This window comes from Tachypleus tridentatus, chromosome 6 (assembly GCF_004210375.1).
Source record: "Tachypleus tridentatus isolate NWPU-2018 chromosome 6, ASM421037v1, whole genome shotgun sequence".
Classification (NCBI taxonomy): domain Eukaryota; kingdom Metazoa; phylum Arthropoda; class Merostomata; order Xiphosura; family Limulidae; genus Tachypleus; species Tachypleus tridentatus.
Window position 1 is genome coordinate 139,813,045 of NC_134830.1, and position 16,794 is coordinate 139,829,838.

Genomic DNA, 16,794 nt, shown 5'->3' on the forward strand with positions numbered 1-16,794 from the left:
CCTCAGTGGACACAACAGATAGCCCGATGGGACTTTACTGTAAGAAAAGACACAAACGCACACTCCTTTCTCCATTTTCTTTGTTATAAGAAAACACATACGCATTCTATTAAGTTTATTTATTCATTTTTATACGAATGAGCTATATATGTATAATCACGCTAAATTTACCTTTATCAATATAAAGTATTTAATCAGTATTAAAATTATTTTTACACAGAGGTCTGAGATATTTAATATTAACTTGAGATTTAATCATTCTACTTTGTTTTCCTTCGCTGTTGTTTCATGTCTTATTCTTCTTGTTATTTTCTATTTTTCGCCGTTATTACAAAATGTTAGGCTACTATGTTTTTTCATTTACTGCCACTGAACCACCCGACAGCACTTTGCATGGAACACTGCGTGATTTTATATACATGTGTATCATGATCTGTTTTGAAAGGAACTCGTTTTCACATCAGTGATGAGATAGATAAGTTTTACTTTATTATTTAAATATGTTTTATTTCAATTAAGATTTTGATCACATTTTTTTCACCTGTGTATTAAATATATATTTTTATATATACACAATACTAGCAGCATTCCTTTGATGTAATTATTTTTAATAATTATTGAAAGCAAGAAAGATTATGTACTAATATATCAACGACACTATATTTGTCACATCCAATGCCGACGAAGCTATTCTCACAACCACAGCAGGGCCCGTCATGGCCAAATGGTAAACTCGACTCGTAATATGAGGGTCGCGGGTTCGAATCCCCGTCACACCAAACATGCTTGCCCTTTCAGTCGTGCGTGCGTTATAAGTGTCGGTTAATCCCACTATTTGTTAGTGAAATAGTAGCCCAAGAGTTGACGGTGGGTGGTGATGGCTAGTTGCCTTCCTTCTAGTCTTACACTGATAAATTAGAGACGGCAAGCGCATATAGCCCTCGTGTAGCTTTGCTCGATATTCAAATCAAAACTACCCGAGCACATCAGACCAGTAGAGATACGACAGACACCGTAATGATTAAGATGCTATTCATATAATCAAAGTGCATGAACAACAATTGTTATAATACGAACCAGATTGTTGTTGAGTTGTATTTTGATCAATTTTATAGAACTAATTTGAAAATCAGATTTACGGTAATGATTAATCATTCAAAGCGCCATCTATATCATAAGCTGTAATCGCTTAACTTAACCATTGTTTTCGTTGAATGGATTACGTTAGGGATTGGATTCTACAGTATAATATTTCAAACACGAAGGAAAGAATATATTTCTTCCTTAACCAATAAAACTATAAAAGATAAATCACAGACTTAAGTGATGCGTATCTCACACAAAAAAGAAAATATTTAAACATGTGTGAATTTAAAACTACTTTTTCCGTGAAATTCTTATTTATTAATTTTCACTCTAGTACGCTTGTAGTATTTTCATGCAAACCTAGTTCCTCCAAGAGTGAAAAGTACAATTTTGTAGAATAACAGTTGACTCCACCATAATATTTATTAAAGAGAAATTCAGAACTTTCTGAGCTTCCAAAAGAAAAACTGAAAACAACGTAAAACAGTAAAAACTATTTTTATTCAAGAATACGAACCATTTCTGTACTGTCCTAGAAACTGAAGTTAATCAGAGAAGTATCTAAATATACTTATTTACTCCAATCTCAGGAAACATTAAGTAATATACAAGTTTACAGATGGCTTGGATGAGTAATAAAGAAAACTCTTGTCGAAATGTTTTACATTTGTAATAGTTTTCTTTGTTACCTATTCAAGTTATTACCCAACTCTTGTTTTCTGAAAAATGGATTCCTCGTCATCAAATTCAAGTAATATACTGAAACTATAACACCCCACTTCCTCAAGGTAACTTGCATTTATCTATGCGACTGTCATTCTCGCAGATCAGAAGGGAGGTTGCAGTGTTAAACACCAGTTGACAGGTCAGTAAAAAAAACCTCACTCTCCAAAATTACAAATCATATGGTTAATCCTGTAGACATCTCATCCACAGGAAGACAAAAGTAAAATATCAGGCGAATGGCACATAGAATAGGTACCTAGAAGGAAAGGAACAAAAGAAATTTGATGTATGTGTTATCTGGTAAATGCAGACACACCTGAAAAAAATAAAATGTTTGAAACATTCTATACCAACACAAGGAGATGAAAAACATGTTAAGTTTATGTACCAAGTATTTATAATAGAATAAAGTTAAAAACAAAATTATAATTCTTTTTTCTTTCTTTGTGGTTAATACGTTCATTATGCAAGGTTTCATCTCCAAGTTTTTACTTCCTGATTCACTGCAGTATGTCTCTCTTTGAATCTTGAACAATTTCAATAAGAAGAATGTTCCTTTAATGTATCTTCAAGCTTTAACAATTTTTTCACATTTAGAATTGCAGTGCAAAGCTACAAAAAAAGTCTACCTATACATAGATGTCTCTCTAATTTTAAACTGATGAACTAGAGGGAGGAAAACTAGTTAACATCATTCACCGCCAACTCCTGGATTGCTCAACAGACAAAACAGTAGGATTTGATTATTGATTTTGTAACACTTCACGGCTACTAGGTTAATTGTGAATTTTTGCAATAAAAGTGCACTACCTATGAATCCATGGCTTCAAATTCCAAGTACACAAACACTGAAACACACCCATCCATTGCTCTGATGCACAATGGTGTAACAGTTTTTATGACATACAGAATATTGTAAAGCTATTTTAGTTGTGTCATACTAGGGTTTGAAGATTCTGTCCTTAACAATTGATAACGTATTATCTGTTTTCCAAGGTCACAATCCTACATCCTTGTTAAATATTTTTTTTAAATAATTCTTACTTAAATAATGTATTTCACTCAGTTTAAAACTATTAAGTTTAATTTTTATTCCATGTCATCTAAAGATACCTCTCTGAAGATTACCAAACTATTCAGGTTACCACCTGAATTTAAAATAACTCTTATAAAAGAATTAATTTCTTCAACTGTAATGAATTTACTATTATGTTTCAATTTTAATATTCATGTTTTAAATATATATTTAGAAATGCATTTAACCTATATTGTTAAGTGTGTATTGCGAAATTCTCGCTTATTTTCTGAATTTGTAGACGATTCTCAAGTGGAAGAATCAATTACATACGTTTTAGGAAAGCACTAATGTATCTTTGGATATTGTTGCCAATTGAACTTTTAAGAACCTCACCCTAAAAGTTTATAAATTTACATGCCAAGATACAATAATATTGTTGATTTGCTACAGTTATTACACTATAAATCTCAGAAGCTATAACTGTGATAAACACTTATCAATCAGGAAACTATAGATATTTGACTAGGAACGTTTACAGATTTTGAAAATTACAAACCATTTAACTTCAGTTAATATTCCTACAAGGAAATTAAACATTTTCATAAGAAAACACCCACATGAGAAGAAGCTACCTAGCTTCTCATCAAGTGAAGTGTACCTTTGTATTAACATGGAATTAATTTGTTCATTGTGAACTGTCAGTACAATATTTATTTCCAGACCAGATAGAAGACTTAGCAATGTAAGTAAGTTTGTAAAACTTTTGCACATAAATCATTATTTATAATAACCATTATTTATTGTAAATTATATTATTGTTTGTATATTAAAATATATTTGTGTTAATAAAGTAAAATTGTGGATCAAACTTGTTGGCAAATTTCATAAATTTGATATATACCAACATTCAATTCACTTCTAAATTCAAATTTCAGGCTATTTGAAATCATAATACATAATGCAAAAAATTAAAAAGCCATCCGAGATACATTATAAGACATAACACAAAGTATAATTGAAGAGAAAAAGCATTTAATGCAGCCTTCCTCTTTTACAACACATCAGCTGTAAATTGTAAAGAAAAAAATCATTGAACCTAAATGAGTCATTTATCTCCAACCAATTTGCAAAACACACTGATGCTGATATAATTTTAATTTTATTAGCAAGTTTTTACATAAAATCAAGTCAAATGAAGTTATTCCATTAATGACAGATGCTGCAACACAAACTGTCAAATATTATAACTTACATCACTAAAAATACAAAGATGTTTATTAATATATCAAGTTTTTAACTTATGAAATAACAAAGTGTTCATGATTGCTTTGCTGTTTCTTTGGTTATTGGACTGAAACAGACTGATTATGCATTGTATTTATTTTTATAGTTTTCAACTTTCATATCTGCTCATTAGTATATATTAGATAGGCCATATATGTAAACAAAATTTATTATATTTTCTTTTTGTTAATTTGGGTGACAATATTTGAGAGACCTACAGCTTGACTCATATGAAATATGACTCAACATACAAATACGAACCCCTCTAAAACAAGTGATCTTGTCTGAAGAATCCACAATACACTTTTGATATACTCTACTGAACATGAACCCTTTCAAACATGTAAAAGGCAAAGCTACTAAGTACTAATGGGTCTTTTTCTGCTTTGTGTTTGCACTGTATTGGAGATTGAAAATCTCAATATAAATTATATCACAACACTCCTGAATCAACAAGTGGTTGTAAGATTAAACCAAATATTCATCATTAACTCACTTACAAAACAGTCATTACTGAAATTACGCAAAGTTCAGTTCACCTTTCCAGAGTATTAGAACAATGACTATTTTAAAACAATGTTGCATTTCCTAAAATTTATTATTTGTAAGAAATTAAGGAAATTTTAAACCTGGACACAAAAACTTATACTGGAGACAACATATAATGACAGTAAATTAAGAATCAGAAATGTGTTCCATCTGATTTGAACCATCTGTATTACATTCCTTAGTACAAAATATTTCTCTAAAACTATAATGTTTATAGCATTCTTTACATTAATGACACACATATTTAGTGTGGGTGGGGTCGCTTTGGGCTGAACGGGTCAAAGAGCTTGGGGTCTTTAAAAAATCTGATTTCCTTTGTAACAGTGGGCATGAAACCTGCAAAAAAATGCAATATGGTATTAAATTATTTACACAGAGAATAACATTGATGTCGTATTTCTCAAATCACTACTGTAATTCCTACTCTAAGCAATAATTTAAAATATAAATATTTCTATTGGTTTTCACATTCAAACATCCATTGTTGTCTTTGATGAACCAATCCATGTTTTATTAAAAGATCACCTCTCTCAACTGCCATTAAATTTCATATTATTTCAATTATATTACAAAAATCCAAGAACAAAACCAGAGCAAAGGTTGCAAAATACTTAAAATCCAATGTTTATTTGTTTTGTATTTCAGTAGAATCAATCACACAATTTTGGTGAGGCTAACATTCTAAACTATTTATGTATGAAGATGTGTATGGGCCCATGAATTTATCCGTTAAACAGTTTTTAATGCCATACATGTCAACAAAAAAAATCAAAATAACAATTAATTCCAACAATATGTTATCCTAATTATTTTACATAGAATATCTAACCTTTAACTTTTAAATATTCATCTATATATACATTTTCTCTTTAAAGCACGTGTGTGTGTGTGTGTGTATATAAACACACACAAAATGCTTTGGTATACGAGTATTCGATACTTTCACATATTTTAGCTTTCTATAAAAATTGTTACACAATACTCATGAAATGTACTACCAGAATTATGTTGAAAGATAAGTTTAAAAACATGTAACTTGCTTGTTTTTTGAATAACAATTTCCATTCATCCATGTTCAGTACAGTGTTTTGTGGCAGTCACATCTACAAGAAATGCAAGCTTTATCAAGTCTCCCTAATTTGTTATCAAGTTATTCAAGACTTAAAAATACAATTTAAATCAAGGTAAATAATACTTAGACCTCAACAAACAAAATGTACGTTTTCATAAGGAATAAAATAGACAAAGAGTAAAACTTGGCAGCTGTATTCCATCAGAGCAGACTGCTGCAATCATGTGCATTTTTTTATTGAATTCTAGTATTAAGGACAGTAATACAACTAGTTGTTGGGTGTATACATTAAGACTAACAACATTTCATAAAGTCTCTAGAAATATGGTGATAATTATACACTGGTGAATCAGATAACTTTCAAAGGTATCATGCAACAGTTTTTGTAAATGCCTTTTAGCATCATAAGCCTTTACTGCTGAGACACTGCATGGCAACAAAATTGACCTATGCACTTTGAGGCTGTGAGTGCACTAAAAGAATAACTGTCAAAACTCACTAATGACTAGAAAGAGTAGCCCAAGATTGGTGCTGTGTACTTTTGCATAACTGCCTTCCTCAACATATCAGATTTAACAAATCCTTCACGTATCTTTACATCAAATTATTAAATGAACTTTACAGTGATGACTTGTCATAAAATTTTTAAATGAACTTTACAGTGATGACTTACCATTTTTCAAAATTGACAAACTTACCAAAGTTCTGTGCTTTTAGTATTTCATGTTTTACTCTTTTTTGCTGCCTGTCACAGAGACCTGTAATATGCTTGTCATAAATCCTTCCTGTATACGGTGAAACGAACTGGCTCAACAACCTGACATTCTGTAAAATGAAACTTTATTAAATAAATATACAATATAATATAATAAAATATAATACAATGCAATATGACACAATACAATATAATTAAATATGATACAATTTAATGTAATATAATATGATACAATATAATAAATGTAATATGATATGATGTAATGCAATATAATGTAATACAATACAATATGATGGAATAAAATATAATACAAAAGAAAGCTGGTAGAAAGACCAGTGTCAAACATCTTAAGAATATACTGGTAGAAGAAGTAATGTTATTACTTACAAAAGATGCAAAGTACTAAAAACATAACAAAAAATATAGACAGTAATTGATAACAATAAATTAAACAGATTGGTTGTGATCACTTTTCTATAAGAGCTATAGACAGAACCCAGTCACCTAAACTGGAATTGGAAGAAAGGCAGCTCATGTCTTGACCAATACTAAATACCTTTAGTGAGTAAATCAAAGTTTACAACATTTTGTTTAAAAAAAAATTCAAATGAAATTTAACATTAAAACTGAAAAATGTCTGATAATACAGAAAGAAATGTTTTTACACACAAACATCTTACTTTGTAGTCCACATGGATACCATATTTACACAATATGCACTTTATCTTTTCTTTTTCATATGGATTCTTCATGTCTTGTACTGGCTAAAAGTAAATATTTGCACCCATGATTTTAATTCCCTCGAGGTAAGTAAAATGTATAAATAACAGTAGTTAATACTGTCTTGTTAAGAAATGTTAAAATTCACAATTGATACATTTGTTTTTTACAATCTATTGCACATTAAATGTATTAAAAGCATCTTATTCAATACTTCATTTAATTTGATAAATTTGCTGTATTATTATTAACACCATTTTTACCACAAACAAACATCACGTAAGTGAATACAAGTGATTTATATTTGAAGTAATTAATTATTACAGCTCACACCTGACATTTTTCACTAGTAAACATCATATTAACAAAAAAAAGCTAGTTATGCAGAATAGAATACAATAGTAGAGTGATTATATTAATTAACCATTAATATTATAACAGGTTTTGTAACAAGATAAAATAAGCAGGAAATTAACCTGTACGTACATGAAGGAATTAAACAAATACCATGCACTGGCTGTATGGAAGACACTCTGTCTGAGTTCATACCAATGTTCCACATTGTTATTTCTTTTGTATGAAAGACATGCACACACAACAAACATTGGTTACTGATTTTTTCTTTACTTTTGCTAGGAAACTTCTACAAAAGTACAAAACCTCTACAAAACAAAGGAAATTAAGTTTTTTTTTAGGTGTACTAATAAATAACTAGTAGTGTTGAGATATGATCAATGACTGGTTCATCAAAACCAATGTTTGCAATGTTTTCTCTGTTAATTACTAAGATGAAATAAACATCACAAATTAGTTGCACAGATTTTGAATTTTTCTTATTTTTATACATTTCACTAGCCAGGATAACTTTATAGCAAAGAAACACACAAAAAAATGTATGGCTTAATTTTTGTATAAAATCATTGACATAACTTTCACTTCAAACATAATAAATTCTAAGAATTGTATCAGGTTCTTAATTATCTAACTTAACTTGGTGATTGTCAACTATGGACAATTATGTTTAATATAAAACATAAATGTTTGTTTTCCTTGTAATGTGGATAAAAAACAAAGATATAATAAAAACAACATAACTTCCAAAAATAATATTACAATTGGTTATTCCACATAATCATCACATCATTAGTAACCAACAAACTTTGACAGTGACACAGTCTTACTAATAAGAACATTCATGATTATCTAAGCCCCATCCCAACTGATAAACACCAAAGTACCAAATCATCTGTTGAATCCGAAGAACTGGTTTTTTCATCAAGTGCTTCATAATCTATGCCCCTTTCAGCAGCACTGGAAAATTTCATTCCTATTTATCAAACAAAAATTTTATGTAAAAACTACAAAAGATAAGTTATTAAGTTCATAACCTGATGATTAAAATCATACATGATAAATTATCCTTCATTTCTCCACAGTAAGATATCAATATGTTGTGTTTATGCTAGTTACAAGAAAGAATATTTTAAAATAAACCTACTGAAACAACTGTGAAATTCCACTTGTTTGATGATACAAACATTACTGATGTGTGTCAAACAAATTTGTCACTCAAATCTATACAAAACAGATGGATAATACATACAACTACTGCAGGTAAAATCTTTTAATAAATTGTGTTGCTGGATATTACAGTATTTCTTACAAAGAGTTAACAGAATTCTGTAGATAAGTTTGTGTTTTCAATCTTTACAGATTAAATAAAACTTCTGAGTTCAAACAAAAGTGTTACACGTTTTCTTGTTCATTCTAGAACAAATCAAGAAAGAGAGCACAATATTTTCTGTATTTATATAAAAAGTTCATCACATATTTCTAGTGTAAAGAAGTTTGTGAACGTATTTGTTATTCCCTTCATATTATATTATTAACTAGTAAAGTTGTCACAACTGTAATAATAGCATGTAAAAATATCTGAAAGTGGTCCTGTAGTCACACAGCAAGTAAATTTGTTACACCTGTTATCATAACACATACTGCATTATTCAAATCAAAATGTTAAAATTTCTACTTTTTTCCCAACTGAGTTTCCTATTGTTTTTTATATATTTCAAAAACCAAAAGCAAAGTAAAAATAATGAAAAATAATGATTACTATGCTTTTACTTAAAAACAAACTTACAGTCTGTAGAACAGTATAAATGACCTTCATTTTAGAAATATGAAGTTTTTCGAATGCTTTCCATTTCAAAGTTAAAATATTTTAGTTTTTTTTCTTACTCTGTAATTGCAGAAACACAACATTTTAAAAATGCACATTAGAAACATCCTGTTGAAATATAAATATGTAACTTATACTAGAACTTGTACTATACTAGCAAAACTAGGAATTCTGAAATCAAATATAAAATAAAACAGAAAAAAATTATTTTGGATCAAAACTAAACTAAACCAAAAATTTACAAACAGAATTTTTAAAGGTTGTTATTATTATGCTTTATCAAATATTATTGTTTTTTTTGTTGTTTTTTTGCAGTTGTAGAATTGACTTCTCCTTGATTTTGTGAGCTTTCAGCCAATTCTTCCATAAATCAAGAAATGTACAAAGCAAAACCACATGAGTTTATACTTCTTAATATGAAAAAAGCTGTCTCGTTTCCTTATTTTCCAACTTGGGTATAGATATCTACCAGCTTAACACTATGGAACCATGATAAGGTACTCTGACATATCATCAATAGACGGTGTTCACAACAATTAGTTTCTCTCTTTCAGAAAGAGAATCGTTAATCTTTTTTGTTTCATTTTACCGAAATCTTTAGTAATTTTACTTTTGTTATTTTACTTCAGCAGAAGTGAATTGATGAAGCCAGTATTTAAAGTTAAACCGAAACCCTGTGATATGATAATTTCCATGCCATTAAAAAAAAAACAACCGCGGTTTTTATTAGAAACTTAAATCGAACCAAAGTGAGAAAATCTGAAATTGGCACACTTAAATTAGACTCAAATACTTTCAGTTAATTTATAACTCACCCAATACGGTTCTTCTGTTTACAAATCGACATTCTCGAAGAATATACGTAATTGGTCGTATACTATTAGAGAACATTTTTATAACTGCAATCATTTGATATAAAAATTGTATAGACTGAATTTAAATTTCTTATTAGTTTTAATTTCTTTTGATTATGGTTAAATACATATTCAGTGCTCACGTATATTATCACGCATTGCTCCAAACATAATCTACCACAGCGACATCTTTTGAGTACACAAGACGTATAACATATCCATAAATAGGTTGTTTTGAAAAAGTATAAAATTATTTTTTTTAAATTGTACATATTTTCACATCCGTCCTTATAAATATTTATAAATTTCCTATCATTATTTCTTTCTCCTGTCGTTCATTCCCAAATAAAAATATCTACATTTTCCCCGAAAACAACCAAAACAAAAACGTTCGTACAGTACTAAGTGAGAAAATAGTAAACATAAAAATTAATCTATTTAATTGCGCTTTGAAAACATTTAATAATATAAAGATATCCTTGATGAAGACGCTGAATCCGGTTGTATACTATTTAAATACAACTTTAATGAAATACATAACGAAAATTTTACTAACATTTTTTCATTCATATTTCATGGTACTCAAACTTTTAACTGCTTTCGCCCAACTCGATGACACAGCGGCAGCTTTGATATTTTATAAGGTTGATAGGTATGGGTTTGATACCAGCCGTGAACACGCTACATACATATATATATGTATACATGTATATATATATATATATCATAACTGTAGATAAGGTTGTATTTTTAAACTTGTTATGGTTTACCTTAAAGATCGTTGTGTTTACTCGACAATAAAAAGGAATATTTAACTTCATTTCCACCTCTACTGTTATGACCTGGCATGAACTGGGGATTAAAGCACTCGACTCGTGATCTGAGGTTCGCAGGTTCGGTCCTCGTCACCGACAATGCTCGTTCTTTCAGTCGTAGGAACGTTATAATGTCACGGTTAATTCTAATGTTCGTTAGTAAAGAGTAGCCTAATAGATGGCGATGGGTGGTGTTGACTCGAGTTATTTCCTCTAGTCTGTCTCTACTATGTCAGGGACTGCTAGTGCAGACAGCCCTGGAGTGGCGTTAAGGGAAATTAAAAACAAAACAAAACAAGCTTAACTGTCTCTGTGAGTTTTAAACGTTATCTGCAAATGTATCGACTGCAGATAACATTCTCCACAAGGTCTAAATAGATATTGATAAGAAAACGTGAACTTTGGCAGTTTTGTTGATACGGTATTATTAATCGTTGAATAATAGTGACAGTTTGTTATTACAGTGTTAATATAATACATATCTGAAATACATACACCCTTGTGCAAATTAATTGAAACAAATGGTCAATTTACAATATTTTCAGCATGGCGGCCGGTGTAGGCTCGCTGATTTCCTTTAATAGTCATTTTTTCACACAGACGGTGTCATTAGCTGTGTTTTGCAGTACGGTCGATCTATTTTTGGGATATATGACAAAATTTTGAGGAATATTACGTCATTCGAAATTGCGTTAGAAGGGCAAGGAGACCAGTCATAAAACAACTTCTTACCAACTCAATGAAGAAAAAATGGTATCAATGAGGTCTGAAATACAAGAACTGAACGCAAGAACAATAGAAGAAGGTGTTATTCAGTGACGAGACTCATTTCTTCTTACAGGGTCAAAGAAGTTTGCATGTTCGCAGATCTCCAGGTGAGAAACTTCGAGAATCTCACATCAATCAGTTCGTAAAACATCCCTTGAAGATGTTTTTGGGCTTTTTCAGCTACTATGACGTTGAAGACTTGCATATCGTATAAGGTATGATGCGAGGACCACAGTACATCGAAATTTTGCAGAGAAGAGTCGTTCTAGAATTGAAAAAGAGATTTCCAGATGGATCTGGTATTTTTCAGTGAGATCTGTCTCCGTGCTACACATCGACACTTGTGAATAATTTTATGACTGCAACGCGAATAAAGAAAAGACTGTACTACGAAAGATAAGCTAATTGAGGCCATAAGTGAGGTGTGGTACCGTGATCTAAAAATTAGTAACGATTGCAGTCAACTTGTGGACTCGATACCAAAACGGATTAATGATCTTTTGAAAAATAAAGGCGGTCATATCATGTATTAATTTGCGAGTAATTTTTGGATTCTCAGAAATAAAACGCCAACAATTGAAAAAATCGTAATTTTTCAACTAATTTGCACAAGGGTGTAGCTTTGCGATTTAAAACAAACGAAATATAACTGTGAGAATACCCAACTAATGAAATAACTCTCCATAATATTTATGAGATTACGTAAAATAAATGTAATTATCGAGCTATACTCAATAAAAGATGAGTTTTTAGTTTCGCTGTAAGTGATTTGTTTTGATCGGAAATTACCATTAATTTTGTGAAAATATACTCGAGAGCAACCTATGATAGCCAGTCCTAATTTTGAAATGAAAGAATGCAAGAAAATTACCTAGTCAACACCACACATTTCGAAAGTTTTTTACCAACGAATAGAACTGTCACATTATAATGTCCCAACGGTTTAAAATATTTCGATCCAGCGACGAATCAGTTCATTAATGTTTCAAATGTTTCTTTTTTAGTATTTAAATCGGTATCAACAAAATATTAGTTACTTACGTTACATAATCAAACTATAATTCGCAGCATATTTTCGTTTGCATTAATATACCACAATCACTTGTTAACCGTAATGGTTAATATGTTTTAAACAAACTTACCAGTAGAAAAAAGTATATGGAAAGGAAGATTTCTGATAATCATACAATTTAATGTTGAAAAACCACTAGACCAGTAACTAAGTAAAAGGTATAAATGTTTAATATTAACCACGCATTTGTGCGTGGTATGGATCTCAATAATTATGCTAGTAAATTTCATTTGTTGGCTGTTTTCGTTAATAATATTTTTTTCGTATTATCCTACAGCAACCTGTTTCTTATTTACTTTTGGTTGATGCGGTCTAATAGTTCGCGAGTCAGGCTTCTAAGCAAAAGATTGACAATTTTATGCAAATTAAACAATTTCTGCATTTTAACATGATTTGTTTTCAATTATGCGCAAAGCTACGCGAGAACTATCTGCGCTAGCTGCCCCTAATTTTGCAGTGTAAAAATAGAGGGAAGGCAGGTAGTCATCACCACCCACCGCCAACTCTTTTACCAACGAATAGTGGGATTACACGTCACATTATAACGTCCCCATGGCTGAAAAGGCATGTTTGGTGTGACGGGGATTCAAACCCAAAACCTTCGGATTACAAGTCGAGTGCCTTAACCACCTGGCCATTTCATATAAGAGATGGATGCTTTTCATTGGTTGCTATCCATATTGCCATCTGGTCATATAATATGTATACATTTTTTGTTATACCATAAAACAGGAACGCTTAGATAATTTGACGTAAAAAAGAACGAAGGTGACTTGCAACTATAAAATATAATATGCTATAATGAACTTTTTTTTATAGCGATAACAGGTTTTTCATCATGGCGCTACCAAATAGTTATATTAAAAGTAAAAATAAAATATTTTCAAAATAAAGTATTTCACTAGTAAATATTCTATAAATTGACATCCATCAAAAATGTGAAACGTACTTGCTTCTCTTTTGTTAAAGTATATTCATACTTTTGAAATTAGGTTCTGCTAAATGTAAATTCACACCCATTAGTGTGTTACTTAATAATAAAATCACCAAAAATATGTAACAGATGAAATGTCCTCCTTGCATTTTTTTATATTATGCGATAAAATAAATTGTTCAAGATTCTTAATATCTAGGAAACTATCTTCTCTTCGTAATATCCCAAGTAGCAAAGTGATATGTTTGCGGACATATAGCGCTAGAAATCGGTTTTAAATACCAGTGGTTAGCAAATCACAGACAGCCCTTTGCGTATAAAAACAACAAACTTTTGGTAATAAGCGCGTTCTAATACCTATCTTATAGTTTCTTGATATTATTGCCTGATGAATGCGTCCCAGATATTCACTACCACTTGACATAAGACTAAAAAAAAATGTACAACTCCAATTTATCAAATGAATATTGATTTAGCTTTTATTTAGTAATTCTAAACATATAAAAGTTGACAAAACTAAGTCTTCATGGTGTTCTACTGTACATTAACAGTGGCGTTATGTAACTCCCTTCACCAACACAGTAATTCAAGAACATTCACAATTCTCGTTATTTATTTATTCTTGTGAATTATTTAGTTCAAGAAGCAATTTAAACTAGTAAACATTCAAAAAGAAATCCGATCTTCTGTCCAGTTATATTATTGAGGTCTCATACCGCTTTGAATGAACTCCAATCATCATTACTAATGTCACACAAGTGAGATTTTAGGGAAATGTGTTGTCTATATACATCAAACGACCATGGGTATCAAAACCTATTTTTTAGTATTATAAGTCTCCAGATGAGCTACAAGCTCAGCTTGTAAATAGTAACAGTTTATTAAAAAAACTAATTAAAACACTAGGATGTTGATAATTTATAAACAATAAAGTTAAGACAACAAAATCGTCGCTTCTGTACCCAAAGTTTCAATATATTTTACGTGAAAACAACTCTTTTTCTTTCTTATTTCAGACAAGCATTTGTTTTGTTGTTTGGATTTTTTTTGGAATTTCGCACAAAGCTACTCGAGGGCTATCTGTGCTAGCCGTCCCTAATTTAGCAGTGTAAGACTAGAGGGAAGGCAGCTAGTCATCACCACCCACCGCCAACTCTTGGGCTACTCTTTTACCAACTAAAAGTGGGATTGAACGTCACATTATAACGCCCCCACGGCTGGGAGGGCGAACATGTTTTGGCTTAACTCGGGCGCAAACCCGCGACCCTCAGATTACGAAGTGCACGCCTTAACGCGCTAGGCCATGCCAGGCCCAATCATTTGTACAATCAGGGATTTATACACCTTTAGAAAACTACTCTTGTACCAAATATTTTGATGACAAGATACTTATGATTATAAAATCTTGACACACAAATTAGAATGAGATTGTTTCATAAATATAAAAAATGTTTTGCTAAAATCAGTTTCTTCTAAATTAAAAAAAAATGTTACAAATTTGTATATATATAACAAAAGGGCGTAACCGTTAGGACAAACCTGAAATGTCGCAACATACTAAGTAAACCCTGAGGGTGTGCACTTGAGAATTACTATTTAGCTACGTGTGTGTGCGAATCCGCATCTTTTATGCGAAAAATTACATAGAAAATAAATAGTTCTTTTTGTTGGAAATTATAAAAATGAATCACAGACACGTGCATGCACGCGGATGTTTCTAATAAGAAAATCTAGCGAAAAATTACATAGAAAAGAAATTATTCCTTACATAACAACTTCTAATTTGTAAAAAGTCAGTGCATTTTCGTAACGTGTCCCAACAATGGTTTTTATATCTTGTTGCTTAGCAATAAAAATATAACCTAATATTGTTGTCATGAAGCTACGCGCTTAAAGTATAAAATGAAATGTATAAACTACAAAATTCAATATTTTTCTAATTTATAGGCTCCGTGAATTAAACAGGTTTGTTTTTTATTATTTAAGTTTAAAATCGGATAAAAAGTCAGAGGGAAGGTTACCTTTATAAACAGGTCACATCACGTGAAGGCACAACAAAAACATACAGTATGCTTTTATGTTAAAATAGGTTCAGAATAAACACACAATGATATAGTAATCTAGAACAAATCAAAATAATAACTTTAGTGAAGCTGATGAAAACTCTTGGGGCTTTTGAAAGACGACCTTTCTTCTTCAGAAGAAAACTGGGAATGGTGGTTTGAATGAATGAGTGATATACAAAGGGAGTTGAGTGACGTCATGAAGGTCATTCGGTTTACCAACATGTGCTTGGTATATTTTTCTATGTACTGCTGTAAGTTTGTCATTTTTAGTACAATGTAGGTGGCCACAAGTGTTATGTAATATTATGTTAGAAACAGTTTGGTTTAGAATGGGCTAAATGTGTGTGATATAAGATTGTACTTAAATGAATAAAGAACAGATGCTAAGGTAATAATTCGTACAAACAGTTACAAAAAATTACCTTAAACAAGTGGTAAGATTTAAGAAAGTTAGGGTCCACACTAGATGAAAGAAATAAAATATTTTACTGACAGAGATGAAACCAATGACCGGAGATCACCAATTCCAGAATCTAGATTGCTAGGTAGAACAGTGTTCAGATTATCAATCCAACAAGCTTCTTTTATTTTTGTATCTGATTTAATTTTGAATCCTGTTTCAATGCCACTGAGAGCAACATCGTTAAGAGAATGACCAGGTTGGTTAAAGCAACGGGGAGATCTTTATGGTTGTTTATGTCATACTTATTAATGATTGAAAATTTTTTACACTGTATAAAATAAATGGTGTTTTTTGTTTCACAACTGATTTCTTTGGATATTTTAAAGTTTCTTTAATTGTGCTTATCATAATACGAGTTAGTGGTTTTTATAAACTTGCAGGCTTGATAATGGACTTTATTACATGAAAGACAACCATTTTTGGGAGGGATGTAATTCACTTTTGTGCAAACATGGATATCTTTTAGAACTTTG

General features: G+C 30.7%; 1 protein-coding gene across 3 annotated transcripts; it reads right to left on the reverse strand.

Annotated features, from left to right (window-relative positions):
* Positions 1-1,867: 1,867 nt before the first annotated feature.
* On the reverse strand, positions 1,868-10,414 carry mRpS18C (mitochondrial ribosomal protein S18C). Of its 3 annotated transcripts, none has more exons than XM_076508248.1 (5): positions 10,165-10,414; positions 8,409-8,497; positions 7,131-7,214; positions 6,434-6,560; positions 1,868-2,068 (listed from the first exon to the last, which is right to left on the reverse strand). In XM_076508248.1, the coding sequence occupies exons 1-5, from the start codon at positions 10,256-10,258 to the stop codon at positions 2,013-2,015; spliced, it is 450 nt and encodes a 149-aa protein (XP_076364363.1). In that variant the 5' UTR covers positions 10,259-10,414; the 3' UTR covers positions 1,868-2,012. The 3 variants fall into 3 exon arrangements, with proteins under 3 accessions (XP_076364363.1, XP_076364362.1, XP_076364364.1); XM_076508247.1 differs by lacking the exon at positions 1,868-2,068 and adding an exon at positions 3,973-4,999; XM_076508249.1 differs by lacking the exon at positions 1,868-2,068 and adding an exon at positions 5,628-5,766.
* Positions 10,415-16,794: the final 6,380 nt, after the last annotated feature.

What these genes read in the sequence shown, in the direction of transcription:
- mRpS18C (XM_076508247.1), bottom strand. Translation starts at nt 10,258, where the DNA reads ATGATTGCAGTTATAAAAATGTTCTCTAATAGTATACGACCAATTACG. An exon ending in AAACAGAAGAACCGTATTGG is followed by an intron (nt 8,498 to 10,164) that starts GTGAGTTATAAA and finishes TTTGATAAATAG; the next exon opens with GAATGAAATTTTCCAGTGCT. An exon ending in GTATCCATGTGGACTACAAA is followed by an intron (nt 6,561 to 7,130) that starts GTAAGATGTTTG and finishes TTCATTTTACAG; the next exon opens with AATGTCAGGTTGTTGAGCCA.